A 22,832-nucleotide genomic window follows, 5' to 3' on the forward strand; every position below is an offset into this window, starting at 1 on the left:
GGGCACCGCCCGTCTCCCTCCGCCCCGCACTACTTCGCCCCAGATGTCCCCGCCGCCGGAGGGGAAGGGGGCCGGGCCGAGGCGGGGCCGGGGCGGGCGGAGCGGGGAGCGAGGGAGGCGCCGAGCAGGGAGAGCACCGGGCGGGCTGAGGCAGCCGCGGAGCGGGGTGGCCGCGGCCCTGGCACGGCGGCGCCCGGGGGCGGGAGCCCGGGGGCCGGGCGGAGGAAGAGGAGGGGCGCGGGCAGCGGCGAGCGGAGCCTGGAGTCTGGAGGAGCCGCCGCGCCGAGGCGGCCGCGGAGGTGAGCGGGCGGCGGGAGGAGGCCCCTGCCCGGGCGGGGCTGACACCGGCCCCGGGGTCCCCGCCGGGCGCGGAGCGGGTGTGCGCGGGGCGTGCGGGGGCAGAGGCAGGGGAAGGGGAAGGGGAAGGGCTGGGGCGCTCCCGGCCGCCCGGGGCTTTCCCCGCAGGGAGGTGGTCGCGCTGCCGGGCGGCTCCGAGCCGTGCCCGGGCGGGCGGGGCGGCGGCCGGGCCGGGCTGAGCGCGGCTCGGGGGCGCGGTGCCGGGCGCGGGGCGGCGGCGCGGGTGTCACGCCGTGACCCCGGGGCTGCCGGGCGCCGCTGCCGCGAACAAAGAAGCGTGCGGGGAGCAGCGCTGCCCTGCAACGCGAACTCCCGGAACGCCCGCAGCCGGCAGGAGGAAAATGGGCTGAGGAGAGGGTTCGGTGATGAAGCCTCGCTAGGAGGAATGTTTCTAGGATGGAAGGATATATTCCGTTCTCCTCGGGAGGAAATGCAAGACTTGCTGTGGTTTTGAGGCCACTGTCATATCTGCTCATTGTTTATTGTTGGGGATTTTTTTTTTTTTTTTTTTTTGCATGTGGCTAATAACGCTTGGTAACAACAAATTTTCTTTAAATCGTGTCTCTTGATTAATCCAACAGTATTAGGAAGAATAAGGAATAAGAGTCCTTGACTTTGGTCTTTGTTGTCTGCGTTTGCAGCTGACTGAATTATGACTTGCATGTAGGGTTAAAAGTGCTGTCTCCTTTATTTCAGAGCTCTAGGGGAAGATCTTGTCTCTCCTGACATCTTGCGATTGAGATACCTGAGAACAGGTTCAGTAAGAATCAAGTTCCTGAAGAAGACACTATGAATGTATTGAAATAAGAAGCTGTAAACATTTTTTTTCCCCTGTCGCTTGTACTGTATAAGAAACCGTAATGTGAAGCGCTTCTCGGACACTCTCCCAGATGTATGAAGTCTGCAAAGCTCGCTGGCCAGACTGTCTGCTTTAGTCAGTGCTACTCGCCACGTTTGTGGTGTGTATGTAGTACTCTGAAGAGAAATCACTTTTTTTATGAAATTCCCAGAAGGAACATTTTATTATGGACAGCTTTTTCTGTATGTATATCCAGAGAGATTAATGCCTAGAGTTGAAAGGCGTTTAGTATACACTGCAGAGTTGGCTTTCCCTCAGCTTTTCCAGATGTATTGTCTCCCCTGTACACTGGGAACACACACAACTGCCTGAGCCACAGATGCAGCCATGGAGCTGCGTGAACTTGTGAGCAGAAGTCTCGCCGAGGGCTGGTCCCAGCCGCCGCTGCACGATGTCAGCTGAGCTGTGATTGTGCCGTGCTGATCCCAGCACAGCGCACAGATGGAGTGACACCCGTCCTGCACAGGGGAGGCTGCTGAGTTTTACCGGGAAGGGTGACCGGTTGCTGTCACCTCTGTCAAGTTCCGCACACAAGGTCGTCCTGCGCCGGGTGAACGCGCCTCTCCCAGCTCCTGAGATGTTGAAGATGTGCTGCAGCTTATGACACATCCAAGAGAAGAAGCTTTATAAAATGGCTCAAACCAGCTTGCTGCAGGGAAAGCAGTTTTACTGTAGGGAGTGGGTTTTCCACAAGCTTCAGCACTGCCTCCAGGAGAAAGCGAGCTGCGGCGGCAGTGCTGCCAACAAGCCACCTCTTGTAGCGAATCCTGGGAATAACAGCGGTGTTGTCTCTGGGAAAGGAGCTGCCTGGGGTGTGTTGTTGGTAGGAGGGCCCGGCAGTGGGAAGACAGCCCTCTGCACTGAGTTACTGTGGCCAAGCTCACCTGCAAACCTACAGAGAGGCTTACATCGCCAGGCCCTGGCCTTCCACTTCTGCAGGGCCCAGGACTCCGACACGCTCTGTGTCGGAGGCTTTATTAGAGGTTTAGTCACACAAATATGCCGCAGTGGACTGATCCAGGGATATGAGGACAAACTAAGAGATCCTGCTATTCAAAGTCTCTTGCAGCCCGGGGAATGTGAGAGGAACCCTGCTGAAGCATTTAAAAGGTAAAAACAAATTAAAACAAACAAACAAAAACAGCCCTGTTGAAAACAAACCCAAAATAAAACAAACAAGAAAAGTCTGCTGTTTAGGTCTTCCTTCCAGTAAGCCTAAGATGCAGATAGTTTAAAACATGTTTGTTTCATGGCTTGTTATCTCTGTCGGAGCGTGCAGACTTAACATGGAAAAACCTAACTTTGTCGTTATAGCTGACATAAATAAATATTTACTTTTAAAACAAAATTTATTATTAACAGTGAATTTATTTACATTTGTATGTTAGTACCCTCAGATGTGACTGGGTGTTTTGGAAGGACTTGAAAGTAATTGACTTCAGAGTGGAAAATATCTGGTCCATGGTCTCTATGTGCCATAAAGGTAGGGCAGTTATCCTTCACAGACCTGAAAGAGACCTTACAGGACCCTTGGAAAAGCTTCCAATAACATACTCTGTCTAAGAGGAAACTGGGCTAATGGACCCCTGGGTCTGATCCAGCACATCGGTTTTATGTTTGTCTAAAAATATGTGGTAAGAAAATGTCAATTAACTCCTTATGTTACTTCTCACAATATGCACAGATTGTGTCAAATCTTTACTGCTGCTTCTTCTGTAAGTACTTCAAAGTGTTGATGGGATGAGAAATTGATTGAGAAATTGATCAGAAATGGATCACCCTGACCCTTAAGAGGTTTGTCAGCTGTCTAAGCTGAATGGAAAAGAAACAGGCTTTTGTTACTAGTGTTCCCTAACAAACCATAGTCTCCTGAGTATATCACTGATAATTCTGTTTCTTTGAGGATAAGGGTATATGAAAGGATAAATTACATGTATGTAAGTGTATATCCAGAGATACTTAAAACAATGTACAGTGTTGAGCACAGCCTTTGTCAGCATGTGTCTATTGGTCTTTATTCCTTTGGGTCACAATGAAGAAAATTCATGAAGGGTAAGGCTTGTCTTCATGAACAGGGCTTCAGATGAACGTGTTGCCAGTATAAAACTTCTCTGGAATATTGGTTAAACTGATTTTTTTTTTGGTACTGTGTAGCGGTGTAACTTTTTTTGGTACTTGAGGGTTTATTGCCTATTTCCAGTATGAAATTCCTCTCCTCTATTTTTTCTTTCCTGCCTACTAGGAATGTGGAGACAAGTACTGAGGTTGAACTGTAGTCCTTGCTTTCATTGTCATGGTGGTGTAAAAGAGCCTTTTAGTTCTGATGGCTGTTATGTCCTTGCCTGCTGAATAAACAGGATGCATGTCTACATTGTTCTCAGTGTAGTGTCTTAAAACAAATAGTCTAAACCGAGACTAGTTCTGGATTTTTTGTTTGCTGCTAAGTGAATATGCAACTTCTAACAGCTATTAGGGTCCTAATTTCAGAGGTATTAAGCCCTCTTAAATTCTAATGAATAAAAACTGGGTTCAATTAAGGGTCTATAAATGGAATAGCAGACTGGCCATCTAGCTTCAGGCAGTCTTTTAAAATCATGAAAGTGGATTAATCTGGTGCATAAGAGCCTGTTTATGTTTAAAAGTCTATTACAGGGAAATCTGACTAATTTAGTACAGGCAAGTTCTCAGTAAGAGCTGGAATCCTTCCTCTGTTCTAAAAGTGATGGCCTTACTGCACAGAACAGGAGCTAGGTAAATGTCTTTAGACAAAAATGCAACCTAGAACTATAAAATATAAGACAGATTTGTTTAGACTGATTTTTATGAACATAGGGTTTAATGATGGACTGTTTTGAGTAGGTCAGTACACACGGTTCTTGGTTTTGTACTGGAAAAATAAAATAGGCACAACATCCAGCAATAGTCTTTTCCTTCTCAAATTTTGCAGCACTGATTGTGAACTCCTGTTATTACACTAAAAATACTTATGGGGTAGTACAGCACCTTCAGTCATGGAGATTTTTCTTTTTGTCCTTCATGTATTCCCTTGCTCCCACTTATCCTGATCTCCTGCTCTCAGAAGCAGCTGTGGTGGCTGTTCTTCCTTCTCCTGTTTCAGATTTAAGAGAGATGAGGTGTTGGAGACAAGGTGCTGTGCTGGGAATATAAGTTTTCAGCACTGTGGCAGGGGACCAGGAGGTGGCTGTTGACAGCAGCACCACGAGCTTGTTCTGCTGGCTGATACAATCTCTGTCCACAAACAAGAGGCACTTGGCCACCCCCTTCCCACCATCAGACACCTCAATCATTTGTTTGATTGAACCTTTGCTAGTCTATAAACCGTGCAAGGAAGGTTTTAACAAAATTATCATTCAGGATGTTCTGTGGTTTCTGAGTCTTGCCACTGAGCACTTGGATCCTCTGCTCCGGTATGTTCAGAGTTTAAGTGGAGGTTGTTGTAATGTGAAATGAGTTCTAGGAAGGCTTACCAGTCAGATGATTGCACCTCTCCTTGTGTAGAGGCACTGAGGAAGTACAAAGTGCTTGTCTCAGTGCTCCATCGATTTTTGCCTTATTTTAGTTTTTTCAGAAGAAGAGGAGAAAGATTTTTCTTTAACGACGCTGTCAAATTTTTGCTCTGCTTTTCACAGCTGCTCCAGACCCAGCTGTGTATTCATGGCCTAAAATGGAAAGACTTCTCTTCATAAGTGCTAAACAGGATGATACCACTCTATTTTTGTGCTAATTGTCCTGGAAATACTGAGAAAGAAAAGCTTCTTAATGTCTGATAACATGCTAGTTTATAAGCAATGTAAAGTTTGTTAGTTAAAATGGTGACATGTTTTCCTGAAGGATGTTTCTTAAATAGATTTTCAGCAGTCCTGATGGTCAAAGTGATACATGTGAAGCAATGACCCTCAGAGTTAGGGTATTTCTCACACTATTTAAATGGCTTCTCTGTAAAACTTGTTATGCATTTATAAGTTTTAAATGCCCTAAACATTCTTTTGGGGCAGATCTTGAAGTTTTGAAGAACCAGAAGGGCTGAATTACACAAATGCATTTAGCATTTTGAATTTGTTGCTGCACTGACAGCTGAGAGAAAGAACAGTCAGTGTTGGAGCAGAAAGCAGCTTAAAATGTGAGAGTGCTGAATCCTCACACTCAAATTTTCAGTGAAAGTACAGCAGAAGGGAAGGAAAAGATGTTACAGACACCAGAAGTTAAGTAATTATGTGATAAACAAAGAATTTAATTCAAAAGGTCCATTAGGCTCTTCTTCCCTATTGATACAAAAAAAGTTAAATTATATATAACCCAAATTTTTTAATGCTATCTCTAGGGTTGTTTTGGTTTAGCTGCAGCAAGTTTATGCTTCCAGTGATTTGGTAGGAATACAGGCAGATACCACTTATCCAAGGCCATGAGGGCATAGAGCAACTCTGATATAAGCTGTGGATAATGCTGAAATTTGTGTAAACCAGGCTGTAGAAAGGTATTTCCCTTATGTTCCTGGTTTATGTTTTCCAGACAGAGGAGATGACATTAAACACCTTCAGACAGTAGGGTAAAGCACATAATTCTCATGTGTTGTGCTGCAGTTGGGATTCTTGGTGGGAGGCAGAGCTTGCTTCATTCACAGCTCAGAGAGTGTCTGTCACTAGAAGTGTGGGCATGGTTTACCCTGCAGAGCTGATTCTTTTTTGCAGCCATTGCTCTTGAGTTTGAAAGATAGCCAAGACCAAAGCTCCTGGGGTAGAGAATTTAGAGGTAGAAGGTATTAAATAACATCATGTTTTTTAAGTTCCACAAAACTCACCTTTAGTGTGTGTTGGTTTGGTACAAACTTAAACCAAACTTTGAATTTTGCTTGGGTGTGTTGTACAATTAATAAATCACCAAAAAAATGGTGAATTTTCATGTCTCCCACAGGCTGGTGCAGGTGGAGCTGCTCTGCTCTCACTCACAGGTGAAGTTTCTTTCCAGCTTCTGGGCATCTTTTCAAGGAACTTCAAATCTTGTGGACTTTTCACATCCTTATTTCTCACATACTGAATTTGGGTCAATGGTGTCCAAGTGTTTTTTAGCTTGTGAAATATCATAACATTTTATTACTGAAGTATTTCTCATAGAACTACGTTAATGTAAGAGGATCTGAGTGACTTTTGTCAGGAAAAAGAATGAAGCTATGAATTCAGATTTCCACTTACTGCATCACTAATGTTGCATTCCCATGCAAGGAGATGTCCCTGATCAGCAGAGACCCAAACTCCCCAGATATTTAAAAGAAATAAAGCCAAAAAACCAAACCAGAAAGAGCTGCTGAACAAATCTGTTGCTCTTTAAGAACTTCATAGATATTGTCTCAAGCTGATGTTAAATCTTTTTTACCAAAAGTGAATATAGGGAAGCTGTACCCCAGAACTTTTTTTTTTTTAATGTCAACATCGAAAGATGTTTATTTTCTTTCTGTTTCCTCCAGAAAGGACACCAGATTCTATGCATGCTGGTGCTAAATTCAGTGCAATTGTTCCTTTTGTGCAGATTCCCAAACTATCAGAGCTTTTCTTGTTTCTAACTCCTCATCTCTGTGTGCACAGCAGATTTGCCTTGTGATTTAACGTGGCCAATAATGTTAAGTGATGTAAAAGGCCAAACAGTTTTATAGTTCTCTAGAATATGCAAATACCTGTAGACTTCAGTGTAAGAGGTGTGAGAGGTCATGTAAGGTTCTCTGCTGACTGTAAGTTTGAAGCAGGGGTTTATTTTGTTTAAATTTGAAAGCCTTGTATGAGTTGTGTGAGTCACTCCCTTGGACAGCGTTAAAGTGCAGCAGGGCTTGTGCCAATTGCTGTTATCTATGTAAAGTTCCTTCTGCCTACTTGGAGAACTCCAAAGATTGAGCCTCTGGTGTTTTTTTCTTTTGCAATGTAATAGAAACCTCATAAAGGGCAGAATTCAGAGGAAAAACCTCTGAGTTTCAGCCAGAGCTAACAAGCATTTCCTTCCCCCAGCCCTTCACCTGTATTGCGTTTCCAGGTTACTAAGTTATTTATCTTTTTCTTACCTCTTCCCTCAAGAGTGGTATATCATCAGAAATTTGCAAATGTGTAGGTGATAGAGTTTTTACTCCTATCTAAATGAAATGGGGCAACAAGCTTTATTTCAAGTTCTGGTTTCTTTGTCTGACAATGTAGAAAAACAGTGGTTTGTTCAGCAAACCTTCTGTGACTTTTATCCAGGGACTTCCAATCTGCAGTACTGAAATGCATTTTTCCTGCTTAGATGAAGGAAAAGATTTAGACACTGAGTTGTAAACGATGACAGATGAAGTGTGAAGAAGCTGTTCATTTTTAGAACTCCTTGTACCATCTTTGAAGTCAGTAATATAATTAAAATTATAATGGATTGTGTAGGCTTTATTGAGCAATTAACTAGTGAGCTTTTCGCTGGTTTGGAGTAGCCTATTCTTAATTGCAAAAATCTGAGTGCATTTTGGAGTAAATTTGAGATGAATTAGGAGTATCCTGACTCTAATGGGTTTTGATATTGCACCCTACAAACTTGGGGAGTTTTCCTTGCTAGTGAATTAACCACAGTATGTGCTTCTACTGCAGTTTGCAGCACCCGAGTTCCAAGACTGCTGTGAAGAGGTGAGAGGCATGATTGGACACAATTAAAGATGCCTCAGCTTGGGCTACTGGAAAGCTAAAAGCTGCTGGGATTTCTGTCAATTTACTCTAGAAGACATTAGTAATTCAGATTAATCTTTCATAGATGATAAATGATTCACATTTTCTCACCCAGGTCTCAGACTGTCTGGGAGTGATCTACTTCTTTTTTCTCTCATCTACTTCCTTCTGGAAAGGGCTGCTACAGAGCCTTTCCCTCTGCTTCCAGAGCTTCAGTACAATCCTGGGAGCTGTAGCTCTCCAGTGGTTGCAGGAAGGGTGTGAGGATATAGATTTTGTCAGACTCTCTTAATTTTGTAGAGCTATAAATGGTAGAAACAAGGGCAAGGACTAACTGTATCCTGTTTCATGCAAAGAAGGATCTGAATGCATAAAAAATTAATTTACAAGATCTTTTATAGAAGTAACTTGTTAAAGCTCTAGTGTTTTTGTTACACATTTACCACATGTAAAGTTCAAATGTGCAACTGACTGATTTCAACCTTGAGAAGGTTGGAAGGGGAGCTCAGAAAAATCAAGTCCAACATCTCCTTCACCAGACAGAAAAAACTGAAGATGCTGACTTCATCTGCTCTTATGCTTCACAGTTCTTCTAGAAAAAAAAAAAAAATTCCATATGTTACCCTGAGTTGGTTTCTTCTTGCTATAATCTTAAGTTTTTTACTACTTAGGGTGTTCTCCAGAGATAGGGAGAATGAATTCTTTCTTTCCTTTTTGGGACAGCACTTTGTCTTTAAATACAGCTTTATTCTGTTTAATCTCAGCCTGAAATTCAACAATTCATTTTGTTAGTGTGTCCTCAGAGGTCACACCTAGGAATGTGGCATTAAAAAATCCCTTACCTAAATAAAAGGGTTTGGTTTCTAAAGGGATTTTTTTTTAACCAATGTTTTAGCTGTGTAAATTGGCAACATTCTACTTTGGTAATTTCCCAGATTTTTGTCCATTCCTACATCGTTCACTTATGCTTGACTAGAATCCTGAAGCTCGTTGGACCCTAGCTCAGAAGAGCTTGATCTGGTAGAAGATTGAATTCTCCTTTTAGTAGGAGTCTTCAGTTGAGAACGATCTCATTACAGTTAAAATCAAATTGTTTTGTTTATCTGTGATTTATTTAATACTCAACAATGATGGAGGCAAGGTACAACTGAAAATCATACCAATTTATGGGTGAGATGAGAAACTGTTTCTGTAAGAGCATGCCACGAGAGGGTTAAAAGCCATCTGCCAACTCAGCCTGTCTTTCCAGTGGGGTTGCAGAAGGTAAATTTGCTTTTGTGAGCGCATCTTGACTCTGCTGGAGCTTCTGAGTATTTATGTGCAACTGGGCCTTTAGAGTTTGAACTGGTGCTGGGTTTCATAGGAAACTCTGTGTTCTGGTGCTCTCCAGACCAGTAGAACCGTTGAGATTGCCTGAAGCTTAAGTACTTTGTGGTATGTTTCTCTTTAGGCTTTTCCCTTAAATCTGTGGAGTTAACGGGTCACATAGCAGCAGTAGGTGTTTCTGCAAGAGCAAGCTGTATGTTCCTCTTTCATTGTATGGAAGCACAGCCTACAGACTGAACATAATACCGTTTAAGGTTTTAACCTTTTCAGATTAAATTACCATAAGAAAGTTTCCCCGAGGCATTTTAATAATGACAACTTACATAGACCTTTTTGTCTTTTACTTCTATAGGCATTAACATTTTGGCTTTAATCAATGTGGCTCAGACTTAAATCTTACAGGTTTTCCTATAAGCTGTTTAGTTAGATGGACCTTCATAGCAATTCTTACTTGTTAATTATTTCCCTTCCCTTCAGTTTTCTGTGCACACGTTCATAGCTTGTGCAAGGGTTTAGGTTTCTTTTACTGTCTTCTTTTTCAATTAAAAAAAAAAAAAAGGATTTGGCGGATTGTGAAGTAGAAAGGATGTAGTGTGTCTTACATACTGGGAGAAGATAATATTGAAATACTGCCTCCTGAAAGCCATGACTTGAAGAGGTTTCAGTTTCTTGTGTGTGATGATGAGTACAATACACTGGGAATGGTGAGAAATCTTCTGTCTTTGTCCAGGAGCAGGAGTGTTTAGTAAATGCAAAGACATTTTGTGATTGAAGAATGACTGATGAAAAAGAAATAATTAGGCCAAAAAGGCAAGAAAATAATTACATTGACCCAAGGCTTGAATTGTACAGAGGTTATTCAAAGGTATTGCAGAGGAGGTGCTAGAAAGAGTGGAGGTGGGTCAATTCCTGGTCTGCTTGTTGATATCAAAATGTGTGAAGATAGCATGAAAAAAGGAACTGAAAATGAGATAATGAAAAGAAGGCAACTGGGAAAATTTGCATAATGAAGAAATAAAATGGGCAAAACAATTGCTATCAAATTCCTCTCTCTCTCATGTTTGCAGATACCTTCACACAGAGTGAGGGCCATGCAGGCAGGTAGAAGGCCATCAGACTTTTGGGCTCAGTTGTGGATGCTGCTGTTTAAATTGATGGGAGTGAGAGGAAGGATGGAATAAAGGATCATATGTGAGTGGACTTTGAGTCCACAGACCACCAGCAGTGTCTTTTCCTTGGGTTTTTTTCTTTCTCATGTCCTAGTAAGAGGTGGTAGTGCTTATGTGAAGAAGGGGAGGTGGGCTCCTGGCTGTGCAGAAAATGCAAGTTGTGTGCTACAGATCTGTGATATCTTAGAACATGAGAGAAGGAAGAGGCCCTGGCAGCACCTTATTTAAGGTTATTTGCAGCATCATGGACTTGTCCTGGAAGAAAGAGAGCACTGTTCAGAAGTTCTACGTTGGTTAAGGAAAATACCAGCAGTGTAAAGATGACAGTAAGAGGCAGGTAGGAATGAACCTCAGGAGGAAAAACTGTTCAGAATGGGATTACAGCATGATCTCCATCTTAGAGCAGTTAATTAACAAGTCTTGATTTAAATACATCAGCTCTCCTGCAGTGATAGTGAGCATGAAACACTAAGCTGTCTAACCTTTTTCTACATTTTCCTGGAGTAGAGTTCAGCAGGACTTTTTTAGAAAAAAAACTCAGTTTGTAGGTAAAGTGAAGCTGATCCATGATAAGAGAAACAGTGTCCTGTGGGATTTTGGATTACCCTAAATGACCACAGTCTTAACAGATGTTAACTGTGTTTCTATATTTCTTTTTGTTAATACCTTCTTTAATTTTAAATTGTAGCTTTCATCCACAGTAAACAATTTGTGTACAAATAATTGGACAGGAAGAAGAGGAAGTTGTAGTTTCTGTCACTTGTTCTGTTGTAGCTAAGGCTAATAAATATGAGGCTACAAAAGCAGTTTCAAAGCTAAATACAACAGTGCAGCAAGATTATAGAATCAGGTCTACACAGTGCTAACCTAACCGTGTTTTTTGAGAGTAAATTATGGTGACAGTACAGAAAGCATCAATTGGAGTTTTGCAGGCAAAACAGAAAAACTGTATCTGCTTGGGGCTGGGGATGAAAAAAACCCAAACCACAAGGTAACTGATAAGGCCCCAAAGTGGTGCATGAGGAACATATGCTGTGAATCATGCTTTGGGGAGTAGGGGAGAATAATTTTGAATGGGACACATGAAAGCTGCTCCATGTGTTGCCTCTTCAACTAAGTGCAATAAACATTAGGATTGTCCGTTCTACTAAGATGGAAAATAAGATGGATAAAGAGATGTGCTAACAAACAGTAGGAAAGCTGTCTTGAGTGTGCTTGACTAGGAAGGTAAATTCTCAACAGCTTTTCATCTGGTATTTGTGCAGAGGATTTTCTCAAAATGAGGTTGGACAGTATAATCCTGCAATCAGTCCAGCAGTGAAAGTGTGAGGTGCTTTATGATGGTGTGCAAGACATGACACAGGCAGGTGTGGAACCACTTGATTAGGGAATGCTCAAGATTTTAAAATGTCAGCTGTTGTTTAGCCTGGCTCTTCCAGGCTGGCAGTTCAAGAGCCCCCTGTTCTGAAGGAGCAGCTTACTGCTGAAACAGCCACTACAGCTCTTCTCCCTGCTTCCCAATCAGCAGTTTTGGGTTTTTTCCCCTTTGGAATGCATAGGACAAATTTAATTAATTTGGGGGTTGTCAGACTGAACTGCAGTAATAATGGTGGCTCTTTTATTGTGTGTATTAATAGGCTGTATTCTCTTTTATGGTCATGGAATAATAGAACATAGTAAACAAGCATATAGCCTGACAACAGGCACACAATTGAATTTATTCAGTGCAGTTTTCTACCTGCCTCATCTGGGAGTTTTTAGATTTCTTTTTGTGCTTAGCATTTCTCTCATGCCAGCAAATACAATCATATACCTGGAAAGAAATATCTGTTCCTTCAGTTGCGTTTATGCACTGCATAAATAGAAACAGAGAAGATAAAGGGATTTTTGTCTGTTTCCAAAATGTAGAAGAATACCTAAAAATTCAAATGCCTGTAAAGTTACAAGAATTTCAATTCCATTGTGTCTTAATGTGTTCAGATGACACAGCTTATAGAAGTTACATTTTTGTTTAACAAAGAAATATTAGTTTTGCTACAACTAGGGAATCAGGTAGTTAATAAGGAAAGCTGAAAAGACTGAATGTATGGGTGTATATGTATTTTTCACTTGCTGTACCTTTGATTTCATAAATTATTTAAAACTAACCTTGTGATTTTGATACATTCTGTTGCATATCTAAACTTGTTCATTTTCTTATTGTGGTGCTCCACTCGTACATGTTGCATTTCAACCACAGGCTTTTGAATATTTCAAAGTAAATTGTTATCCTAACTTTACATGTATGCAAAATAAGGCAAAGTATAGGCAATTCTCTCATTTCTACTGATGATAGTTTTCAGTAAGCCTGATTTGATGCTTTCATCTTGTTCATTTGATCCAAAATGTATGTTCTTTGACACCTCCTACTTTTTTTTAAAGAGAGATGGATTTGCAGGAAAAAATACCATTAAGAACTTAACTGATTGCTTAACAGAAAGAAAAACATTGATTTTTTTGACCCTAAATAAAGAGCTTTAAAGCAAAACATTGTGGGTGATAAATTCCAGGAATAAATCTAAATAACAGCAACTTAGACAACAGTTCAAAAACTGGGGATGGAGGGGGAGGGGAAATGGGTTTAGTCATGTAGGTCATGAGACAGACAAGAAGATAAGTCAGGGAGTAATCAAATGCCGTAGGTGTCTATACTAATGGAAACAAGGTAAGGGGTGAACAAGCAGAACTGGAAATTTTAGTGTACAGTCAAGACTGAGTTCAGTGCTCTAAAAGATCTGTCAGGATAACTTGTGTAGCAGGTATGTGTTTAAAAAAAAGTAGCTTGTTTTGTGCATAATATGCTTGTAGTTCCAGAATAAAGTTAAGAAATGAAAGCCACTGGAAAATCTGAACAAAATACATATATCACATGTAGTGATAGCCCTACATGTGGGATTTTACTTCAAGGTTTTCTGGACTGTAAATCAAACTACCTACCAACTACCTATCAGACTATATTGTGTGTCTTAAGAGTTTACCTGCTTTGTCCAAGTAACTAAGAGAGAGTCCCTCACCTCAAAACCATGTCTTTTGTAAAATTACAAGTGCTTTACCCTGCCAAAGCAGCAAACTCAAGTAAGCTAAGCTGCTTTAAGATAAGAAGTGTTGTCGTCCATGGCATATAATTTGGATGATAATGTCTGCAGAGTTAAAAATTTGAATAACAAATAGGAGATAAACATTAGCTGGGAGGGCATGATACAAGGAATCTGCCAGTGACCATGCTCCTGATGGTGAAGAGGAAACAATAGCTTGTAGGGAGACATAAATTAGCTTTAGTCAGATTGGAAAAAATCAGCTGAGGAAGTGAAAGAAATCTTTTTGATATAGTGACTATGAAGTGATCTTAAATGCATGTGTTGGGTTAATGGTTGGACTCAAAGGTCTTTCCCACCCTAAATGATTCTGTGATTCTTTCCTTAGAAGGGGAGGAAGAAGAAAGACAAACTAAAAAAGATGGAAATGTTTACCGTCTCAGAGGATTTGTGAGTAAGATCTGATGAAGACAAGTATAATGAAAGGAATTGGCTGGGAAGAGCACTGAGGTCTTAAAGCACTGTATTAAATGTCTGGTTCAGTGAAACTGAGCTCCTCATAGCTTACATATTGAACTCTAGCAGGAAGGTGGCAGAAAGAAAGTAGAACGGTCACTAAATGTGAAAGTGATGTAAAAATGAGAGCCAGACTGCAAGTTCAAGGTGTGTTGATCATGCTTCCTGTCAGGTATGTTTCACAAGAAGTAACTCCATGTGTTAGCAGAAAAAAGACAATATCCACCAAGTTATTCCTTAGGGAGAAAAAACTGATATAGTAGGAGAGCTAAAATTTTAATGCTCCTGTATATTGCCCTTTCTTTAAAAGCACTCATTTTGCAGTCAGCTAACATAATTAAAAGTAGCAAGAAATAGGTAAGATCAAAGAAAAATATAGCCCAGGCCAAAAACCTCAAACAGGTATCCAACACAGAATAGGTGAGATGTTCTCAAACTGTTACTGACTGTCTTCAAAGGACAGGTTATCTTTATCAGGATTGCTGAAAATTCAGAGTTGAAAGAAAAATGTGTGTATTTAGTGCCTTGATTTAAGACTGATATAAAAGGTCTGGGGAATTAGAAGTGTGTCAGTTGAGATGAAAAATGCCAGAAGAAATAATCAATCAGACAAACTATTTCCAGACAGCTGGGAGATAACAAAGAGGTGAAAAACAACTAACATGGTATGACATGGTTTGGTTTTGATAAATTTAATCTAGTGCCTGTTTGGAAGAGTCACAGGACTTGTGGATAAGAGATAACCATAAATGCCATCTTGACTGCTTTGCTTACAGGAGACTGGTGTAAACAGGCCATGTGCAAGGTAGAACTATATTTGACTACGTGGAATAAGACATTAGTAACTGTACTTAATTATCAGTACACCACTTTCAAACTGACACAGCACATCAAGTTGGTTTCATAGGGGTCTATTCTCTGGGTTTTTTTTTTTTCTTTTCTTTTCAGCCTGTTCCTTAATTCTGTCAGGTGACTGTAGAGAAAGTTATAAATTTTGGGTACTACTGGCTTCCTTGTAATGACCCTGGTGATACCTGTGGGACAGAAGTTATAGGCAGGAAGTACAAGATTTGAATTGCAGGAAAGCAGGTAAAGGTTAGACACAGGAAGGGAAGGAGAAAACTTCCCAGTTTCAAGAATATTGAAGCGCTGGAATGGATTGCTTAGGGAGATAGTACTGATTTGTGGAAATCTTCAGAAATGCCTAGGCTTGGGTGGCAGGGTGGCAGGTGTGGAGCTGATCCTGCTGAAGGTGGGGAAGTGGACTAGTTGACCTCTCCATCACTATAAAACAGAACTGTGAGAGTTTGTTTTGAATACATTGTGCTTTTTATTTATATTACGTGTTTGGGGAAAAATATTTTCATTGTGTTGTGTACTCTTCCCCTCTTTGCCTTTGGGGACACAGATTTTTGTATGTCAGACAGTGTAATTTAGAATACATTTTATATGTTAGGACATACGGCAAGTATATTCCATTTAAAATACAGTCAGCCCGCTCCTGGTAGCATTGTGAATGGTTTTCAGCCACAGTTTGTCTGTCCTTTATAATAGCCAAGTTGTTTGCAAACTGTTCTGGGCAATCCATTATGACACCAAAATATTTGCTCTTGGGGCTTCTATTTTCCGAGGTTTCAAGTAAATGCGCGAGTAGATCCGCTGGCAGTGCTTCGCGGGCAGAAATCACCTCTGCATTTGTGTGAGGCTGTAGGAGGGCTCTAATCGCTGGCCAGGGTCCAGCATGGGCTGTTTCTGTGGGACCAGTGGTGCTGCTCGCACCATAAACTCAGCTTTTGTCTGGCCCGATGCCCTAGAGCTGGCTTTTGTGCTCTCCTGGTGGGGCTGCAAGGCCGCCTTACAATTGCAGATAAAATCCAGGTTGCTACAAGACATTGCAAAATCAGGTATTGAGTTGCACAAGACTCGCCTGCTGTTTCTAATTCACCACTTCTGAAAAGGCCAGACCCTCCATTTACATCTGTGTACTTCACCTAGAGCTTTCCCGATGGGTGATTCTCAGGCTGGCTTTTGTTTTGTTTGTTTGTTTTCCTCTTCTGCTTCCTTCATAGGATTAACCATGGTTGGGTAGAATTGTTAGAGCCGGTTTGTCTTCCTATGCAGCCTACAAATAAATACATTTACTAGAAACAATAATCTGTATTATACTGTAGCCCAGGAGTGTGCCTTAATTCCAGTATTACACTTAGTCAGGAAATCATAATCAGCTGCAGTGCACTTTATCTTGTTGAGAAAGTACAGAACGAGCTCCTCGATAACCAGATCAGATCTGTCAGTGTGTACACAGGTGTGCACACATCCAACTGGGTCCCTTCACTTTTGCCTTATGGGTTACATTTTTCAGCTTTTTAAAGTGTGGAATTGTTCCGTGCTTCGCAGCCCTCGTATTTCATAAATATTCCCAGTTAGTTAAGGGTCCCGTGTGTCTGTTTTTCTGGATGTTTTTACCAGTATGAGCAGCTAGGCAATTAGAAGGAAAGGCCTGTATTCCACATGTATATAGTGCCAAGAATTGGGGTGGTGATATACAGAAAGCAGCTATTGATTTGATCATTAATTTCCCTTTTAATCATTAGCCAGAATGCATTATAAGGCAGGTAAATAAACTGTTTACTGTAGGTCATCCACAAGACATAAATGCCTTGTCACAGGACAAAATAAAACTCACTTCTCTGCAAACAGTGCTACAAGTAATTTGTAAAGATGCTCTGGTTTTTCTTTCTGTGTGAATACAGCTGCTAAAAGTACTTGGAAAGAGGGTAATATTTCATCAGCTGAACAGCAGGAATTGTCAATTTTATTAGAATTTAAATTCATCTTTTCTTTTTTTATGGCGACCTGTGCCCCAAATGCAGTTTGGAAAACAAAAGAGAAAAATGCAGCTATTGGTGTAAGTCTGTCTTTGCTGAAGCTTCTAACAGTCTTTAACAGCTTTATCTTCACTGGCTCCATGCTTTTAAATGCAAATAGAGACCTGGGGGCGGTGGGGACAGACAGTTTTAATGGATTATACTCCCTGCTAACCAACCCCTGGATTATTACAATGTACAAATGAACATGTGTCTGTAAGCATAGGAGAAGTGACCTCTGGTGTTTGCAGTCGCTTGTGAGAATTTTTCAAGTCGGGATGATTAAAAATACTTGAGGTTTAGCATTTTGTTTAGCATCTCATTTAGAGGCAGCAGCATCAGGTTCCCCCTTAGTGGTTAGGATTTTTGCTAGGTCTCAGCATGTGATTTTTAGGCAAAAATCCCGCTGTTTCTTACATTGCTGGCAAAAATGACTACAACATTATGTAAATATAGCTGGCTTATTTACAGTCTTGCTGAGCACTTTATTTTCAGTTTTTGCCAAAACAACATAAATGGAAGTAAGTGTCTTAAAAATCACATTGTAAAGGGCTGTGATATGTCATGTTGTAAACCACTTACAAGGAGGAAGATGCTTGTTTGCTTGTTTGAAGATTGAGATGAGTGCTTGGAGAATTGTTTTGTTATATACCAGGTATTGTTAAACTCTTTATATATAAACATGTAATGACAAAGACATTGATCCAGTATATATAGAGGCATATTCCTGATCAATATGCAGGGTTTAGGAATATGACAAATAGCTGATGAATTTCCTCAAGGAATCTAGTGTAGAAACGTGGGAAAAAGCAGGAGGAGGCTATGTGTAGAATAATGATGTTGTCCACTTTTTTATGAACTTTCTTCAGAAAGAACAGTGTGTGAATTCCTGATGCAGGAATGTATTCTCAGGAATACAAGTTGGAAATACCAAGATATAACCTCTTGGGAGGTGTCTCTAGAAGCAGTTAGTTGAAGCATTGTTATATGGTTTAGAAAAGGAAAGGTAAGAACTCAGTAGTAGTAGTACAGCAGATTTCCAAGTATGTAATTTCCATCATAAAATTTGAAGTGTGTCATGCTTTGCTAAAAGTAGCAGCACTTGGAGTCTGACAAATCAGGGGTAGTGGTTGTGTTCTTCTTTGTGGGTTTGGTGGTTTTTTTTTTTGTTTGTGTTGTTGTTGTTGTTTGGTTGTGGGTTTTTTTGGGTTTTTTTTTTTTTTTGCCCTGCTGCTCCTGGCCTGCTTAGGAGATGATTTTTATACAGTTGTTCTGTATGTTTGTCAGTAGAGAATGCTGACAGCAGGGTAGAGAAACAGGAGCACTTCTAGGAAGCTATGCTCCCAGTTTAAGTGGGACATAGCTGAATTTTTTATACACCAGAGACAGTCAAATATGAGGAGCACATTATGATTTCTTTTGCTCCTAGAGCCACACTCATTAATTGCTATTTGGCAAAGTGTTTTCTTTATTCTTTTTTTTTTTTTCTTTTTTAAATAAGTATGTGCACTCCACTGTGACTCTTTTCAGCTTTTTGGACAACGTTGCTGTCTTTCTTCTCTGTTCTGTTGTGTTTTTGTGGATCCAATCTAAAAATCCCAAGGCCAGCCATAAGTAGAACTTCAGCATAGCCTGTATATATTCCTTCCATGTGTGGAAAATCATGTTTGCATGTGTTCAGTCAATTCAGTAGCAATCTTGAAGAATTCTATGGGATGGCTCATTGTTCTGAGGAATTCTTGTTTGCTGCAGAGCATGTGAAACATCTTTGCTCTGCATAAGTAAGTCATTAGATTGCCATTAAAATAATTCCATCCTATAAAATACCTAATTGTGCTGTTTTCTCTGGAGATTTTATATTTTTACAAATATCCAGGTTAACTTGTTTTTTTTTTTTTAATTATTTTAAATTGATAATATTTTATATCTATATTAAATATACAACTTGTTAAGAGAAAGCTGTTACTCTTTCAGAAGGTAAAGAAAGTCAACTTGCAGTCTTTTGAGAGGCACTCTGCAATTAAGCAATCTGTTACAACAATCTGTAGATGAATCACCCTTGAGGGAAGTGCTTTAAAGACATTGTTAATTCCTTGTTGATTTATGTTATTTTCCTGTGTAATCAAGAAATGGCAGGGGAGTGGAATTACTAAGTCATGTTGTAGAAAAGACCTTTGAGATCTCTGACCCAGTACTGCCCAGCCCACCACTAAACCATGTCTTGGGAGAAGAGGCTGACTTAGGGAGGGCTCGCTGTCCAGGTGAGTGATAAGGATACGAAACAGAACTGGCCCCAAGACTGAGCCCAGGCAATCCCACTTGTGACCTGCCCCCAGCTGGGTTTAAATCCTTTCCCCACCTCTCTTTAGACTCCACCATCCAGGTTTGTGCAGGGGATGATGAGGGTGACACTGGCAGAGGCTTTACTGGAGTCAAGGTGAACACCATGCGCAGCCTTGCCCTCATCCCTGAGCAGGTCACCTTGTCCTAGAAGGAGATCAGGTTGGTCAGGCAGGACCTGCCTTTCCTAACCCCATGCTGTCTGGAGCTGATCCCCTGGCTGTCACATAATGGGACTTTGGCAAATTAGCACAGCACTTCCCGAAAAGTTTCACTATTATGTTCCTTGGCACCCGCTCTGAACTCGTGATGTAAAGTGTCTCGGAAGAACAGAATTTTATCAAGCAGTTTCAAAGGGCACTTAAAGAGAAAGCCTGATCAATATCTTGTTAATGCCACACTTTTATTAATATTGCTCTAAGCTGGGAGAAGCCATTGTGCCTCATTTCTTATGTGCATATATTTTTCCTAGTGGAATTTAAATTATGTTAAGATTCAGAAATAAAAGCATTGTGGAGTGGAAAGAAGCAGAGCACAGAGAGACAAGGGGCTGTGGAATAGCATTTTGTGGAGCAGCTTCAATATGCTAGGACTCATCTGCCTGGGACAAAATAGCTCAGAGAGGCTGTGGTACAAATGGCATAGATAGTGAGAATATGACATTACTGCTCACTGCCCCTTCCAGTCAGAAGTTAAAGGATATCAAATGGAACAAGGACATTTTGCTTTTTAAACCACAAAAGGAAGAACCCTTCCATTTCATGCAGTGTGCAGCTAAGCTGCAGACAGCCTTGCTGCTGTGAATGCCAGAGCCTTAAACCAGTTCATACAAGACTTGGACAGACCTGTGGAAGTGTGGTCAGTTAAAGGATGTTAAATGCAAAGTCCCTGGAAGCAGTGATTGCTGAGAATGATGGTAAAAGTTGGCCTTCTAGTGCTTGCCCAGTGCTTAAATTGTTCCTTACACATCTGCTTCCAGCCCTGTTTAGAGGCAGAGTGATTTGGGAATCTTTCCCAGACAAGACTTTTTGCTTTTCTTGGTGGTGTTCCCAACAGGTAAAAACTGACACAAGAATGTTTCTGGATGCTCCTAAGGTATTTCATAGGCATTTTGTTAGGGTCACATGGATTTTAAGTGAGATTTTTAATTTAAGATAACCATTACCATTTCTTTATATCTCATAGTAACATTCATTCTCAAAAAGTAATTTCATACAGAGAACTATGTGAGAAGAAAATTAGTTTTGATAGGGAATGAAATGTTGCAGGAAAAATGCCTTGACACACAAATAGCTGAGGGGGCAAGACAGCGTTGTGGTGGGGGAAGGGGTGGAAAATGTGATCATTTCCAACCTCCTCCTTTCACTGTGGGATTGGCATCACTTGGGAAAGTAATTTTAACCTCATGGCTACTTTAATTTCCTGTTCTATAAATTGGTAGCTGCTTAACTTCCCAGCGTAGTGAGCAGTGATGTCAGTTGTACATCAGGCATCCTCTGAAGGAGTACCTAGCTGGGGAATTACAAGAGTTCCAGAAGTCTTGTGCTTCTGAAAAAAAGGGGGGAAGGCCATGTTTTAAAATCCATGTAGTACTGAATATTTTCAGATCACAAGTATTCTGTACTTCCTTTTTATACCTCTGAGGAAATTACCCCCCTAGTCTGTTCTGCTAGATTCTGCTGTTACTGTCAGGCGTGAAAAGTGCACCGCTGTTTCCATTTGGCTTTTTTATCTGTCAGAAAACCAGAAAATAACCAACCTCCCCCAACAAGGCTTATGAATCATTTCTGAAGTGGGTTAAATTCTTGCATTAACAGGCAGGATTTTCCTATTCCCATTTGAATGCTTGGTAGGTGATAATATGTTGACCAAAGTCTGCTGAAGGTAAATTTGTTCAGTAAAATAAATGAAAAAAGGTTATTATGGACTTGAGTAAAACAAAAAATACTTATGATGGGCATGCCTTCTGGACATGTGCAAACAGCAAATTTACAAGAGAGTAAACTGTCAGATATGTATTTTTCTCACCTCGTTTCATTTTCCAAATCCTTGTACTATAAAGTCAAAGTTTACTTGCCAAGTGTATTTAAAGATAATTTAGTCAGTGAAACTTACAGGCCTAAATCACTATGAAAAATAGTAGTGTAGTGTGGAAATACTGAATAGATGTATGGATGGTTATGTAGTGCTATTTAAAGATACATGTAAATGCAGTTAGGTATATTTTTAAGAACCACCTGCTAAAGAGACCAACAGTAGATGCAAATTTGAATTTTTTAGTCACACAATCAGATGTGTTGTTAGAGCTGCATCTCAAGGATGCAGATAATCCTTTCCCAGTAACAGGAGCTTGGCAACTTCAATATAAATAAAAGCTAATACATCAAAGTCACTACCGAATGCCTCAGTCTGTTACTAATTTGCATTTTATTTGTGAAGGTGTGGCAGAAATTCTGTTCTTTGTAATAGTGTTATTCATTCAGACTTGAACTCTTTGAGCTTTGATATTTCATGTGTCTTTCAGACTTTTTTTTCATGACCAGCTATTGTTCACTATTAGTTTCTGATAAGCAGTTGCAACAGCTTTGGCAGAGACAACAGCAGTGAAGTTTTTAAGCTTTAGGCCAAGTAGGTTCTTAGTGAAGCAACATTTTTCCAAGTCTTCTAATTAGCCGTGGACACTATTACATAATGTTTAAGTATTGTTATAAATTAGAAGTTCGTGAAAAAGTAATGGTGCCTAAACAAGAGCTAGATCACTATCTGCCTGTTCAAAGTATTTCTTCTAGTTTAGTCTACTTCAATGTTTTCCATAGTAACTTTTTTAAAAAGTAACTTTGCATTTTAAGTTGATCATGACTTTGTCCTGGATGTGACAGTGACGTGGCACGGATGCGATGTGACAGTCAATGCATTGTTAAATGCATTTAAAATACTGATTTTGTGTCATGTTGCTTCCAGGTGCATTCTGCTGCCTCTCCTGGGAATGAAGCCCCCTCAGCAGAGCCTCTTCATGCTGGTGGATTCGGTGGACGAGGGCTGCAACGTTTCCGAGGGTGAACAGACTTCCACGAGTTTATCTGGGACAATAGCAGAGATTTTAGCCAGCCACTTCGAGTTCTTCCCTCCCTGGCTGCTCCTCCTGTGTTCTGCCCGCAAGCAGAGTAAAGCTGTTACAAAAATGTTTACAGGTGAGCACAGAGCACAGGAATTGTTTGGGACCTGTACCTAGGATGTTGTATTTGCCAGGCCCTGGGGATGGTGGGAAGCACTGCTGCATGCTTGCTTGTAAAAAATGACAATAGGAAAAATAGCAATTCTAAAAAACACACATCCCTCTTTCCCAAGGACTATGGAGAGTTTAAATCAACTACACATTTTGGAGTTAAATTTTATCTTTGCAAAGCATCCATGTTCTCTTCAGTGTCTTGAGTTTTCCTCTTGCTTTGCTCATTTCAGGAGGCTTCAAACGGCATAGGTGATGTGTAAGTACAGAAGTATTTCAGCTGCATACACCCATTCCTTACAACCTCAGAAGGTTTTCCTTTCATCTGCCATTGAAATCTCTCACCATGTTTGCAGAAAGTGGGTAATAATCTCTGAAGGTGAAATGGGAGAGAGGAACAATGTAG

The 22,832-nt window shown here is 40.7% G+C and overlaps 1 protein-coding gene across 1 annotated transcript in view; it reads left to right on the plus strand.

The window, feature by feature from the left end:
* Positions 1-298: 298 nt before the first annotated feature.
* Positions 299-22,832, plus strand: part of ANKRD50 (ankyrin repeat domain 50) — a 39,005-nt gene continuing 16,471 nt past the window's right edge. The window contains exons 1-3 of the mRNA XM_085579310.1: positions 299-377; positions 1,054-2,326; positions 22,162-22,391. Of these exons, the coding sequence (XP_085435436.1) occupies positions 1,848-2,326; positions 22,162-22,391 (709 nt within the window). The 5' untranslated portion in view covers positions 299-377; positions 1,054-1,847. The remainder of the gene's footprint in view (positions 378-1,053; positions 2,327-22,161; positions 22,392-22,832) is intronic.

This window comes from Lonchura striata, chromosome 4 (assembly GCF_050655825.1).
Source record: "Lonchura striata isolate lonStrDom1 chromosome 4, ASM5065582v1, whole genome shotgun sequence".
Lineage (NCBI taxonomy): Eukaryota > Metazoa > Chordata > Aves > Passeriformes > Estrildidae > Lonchura > Lonchura striata.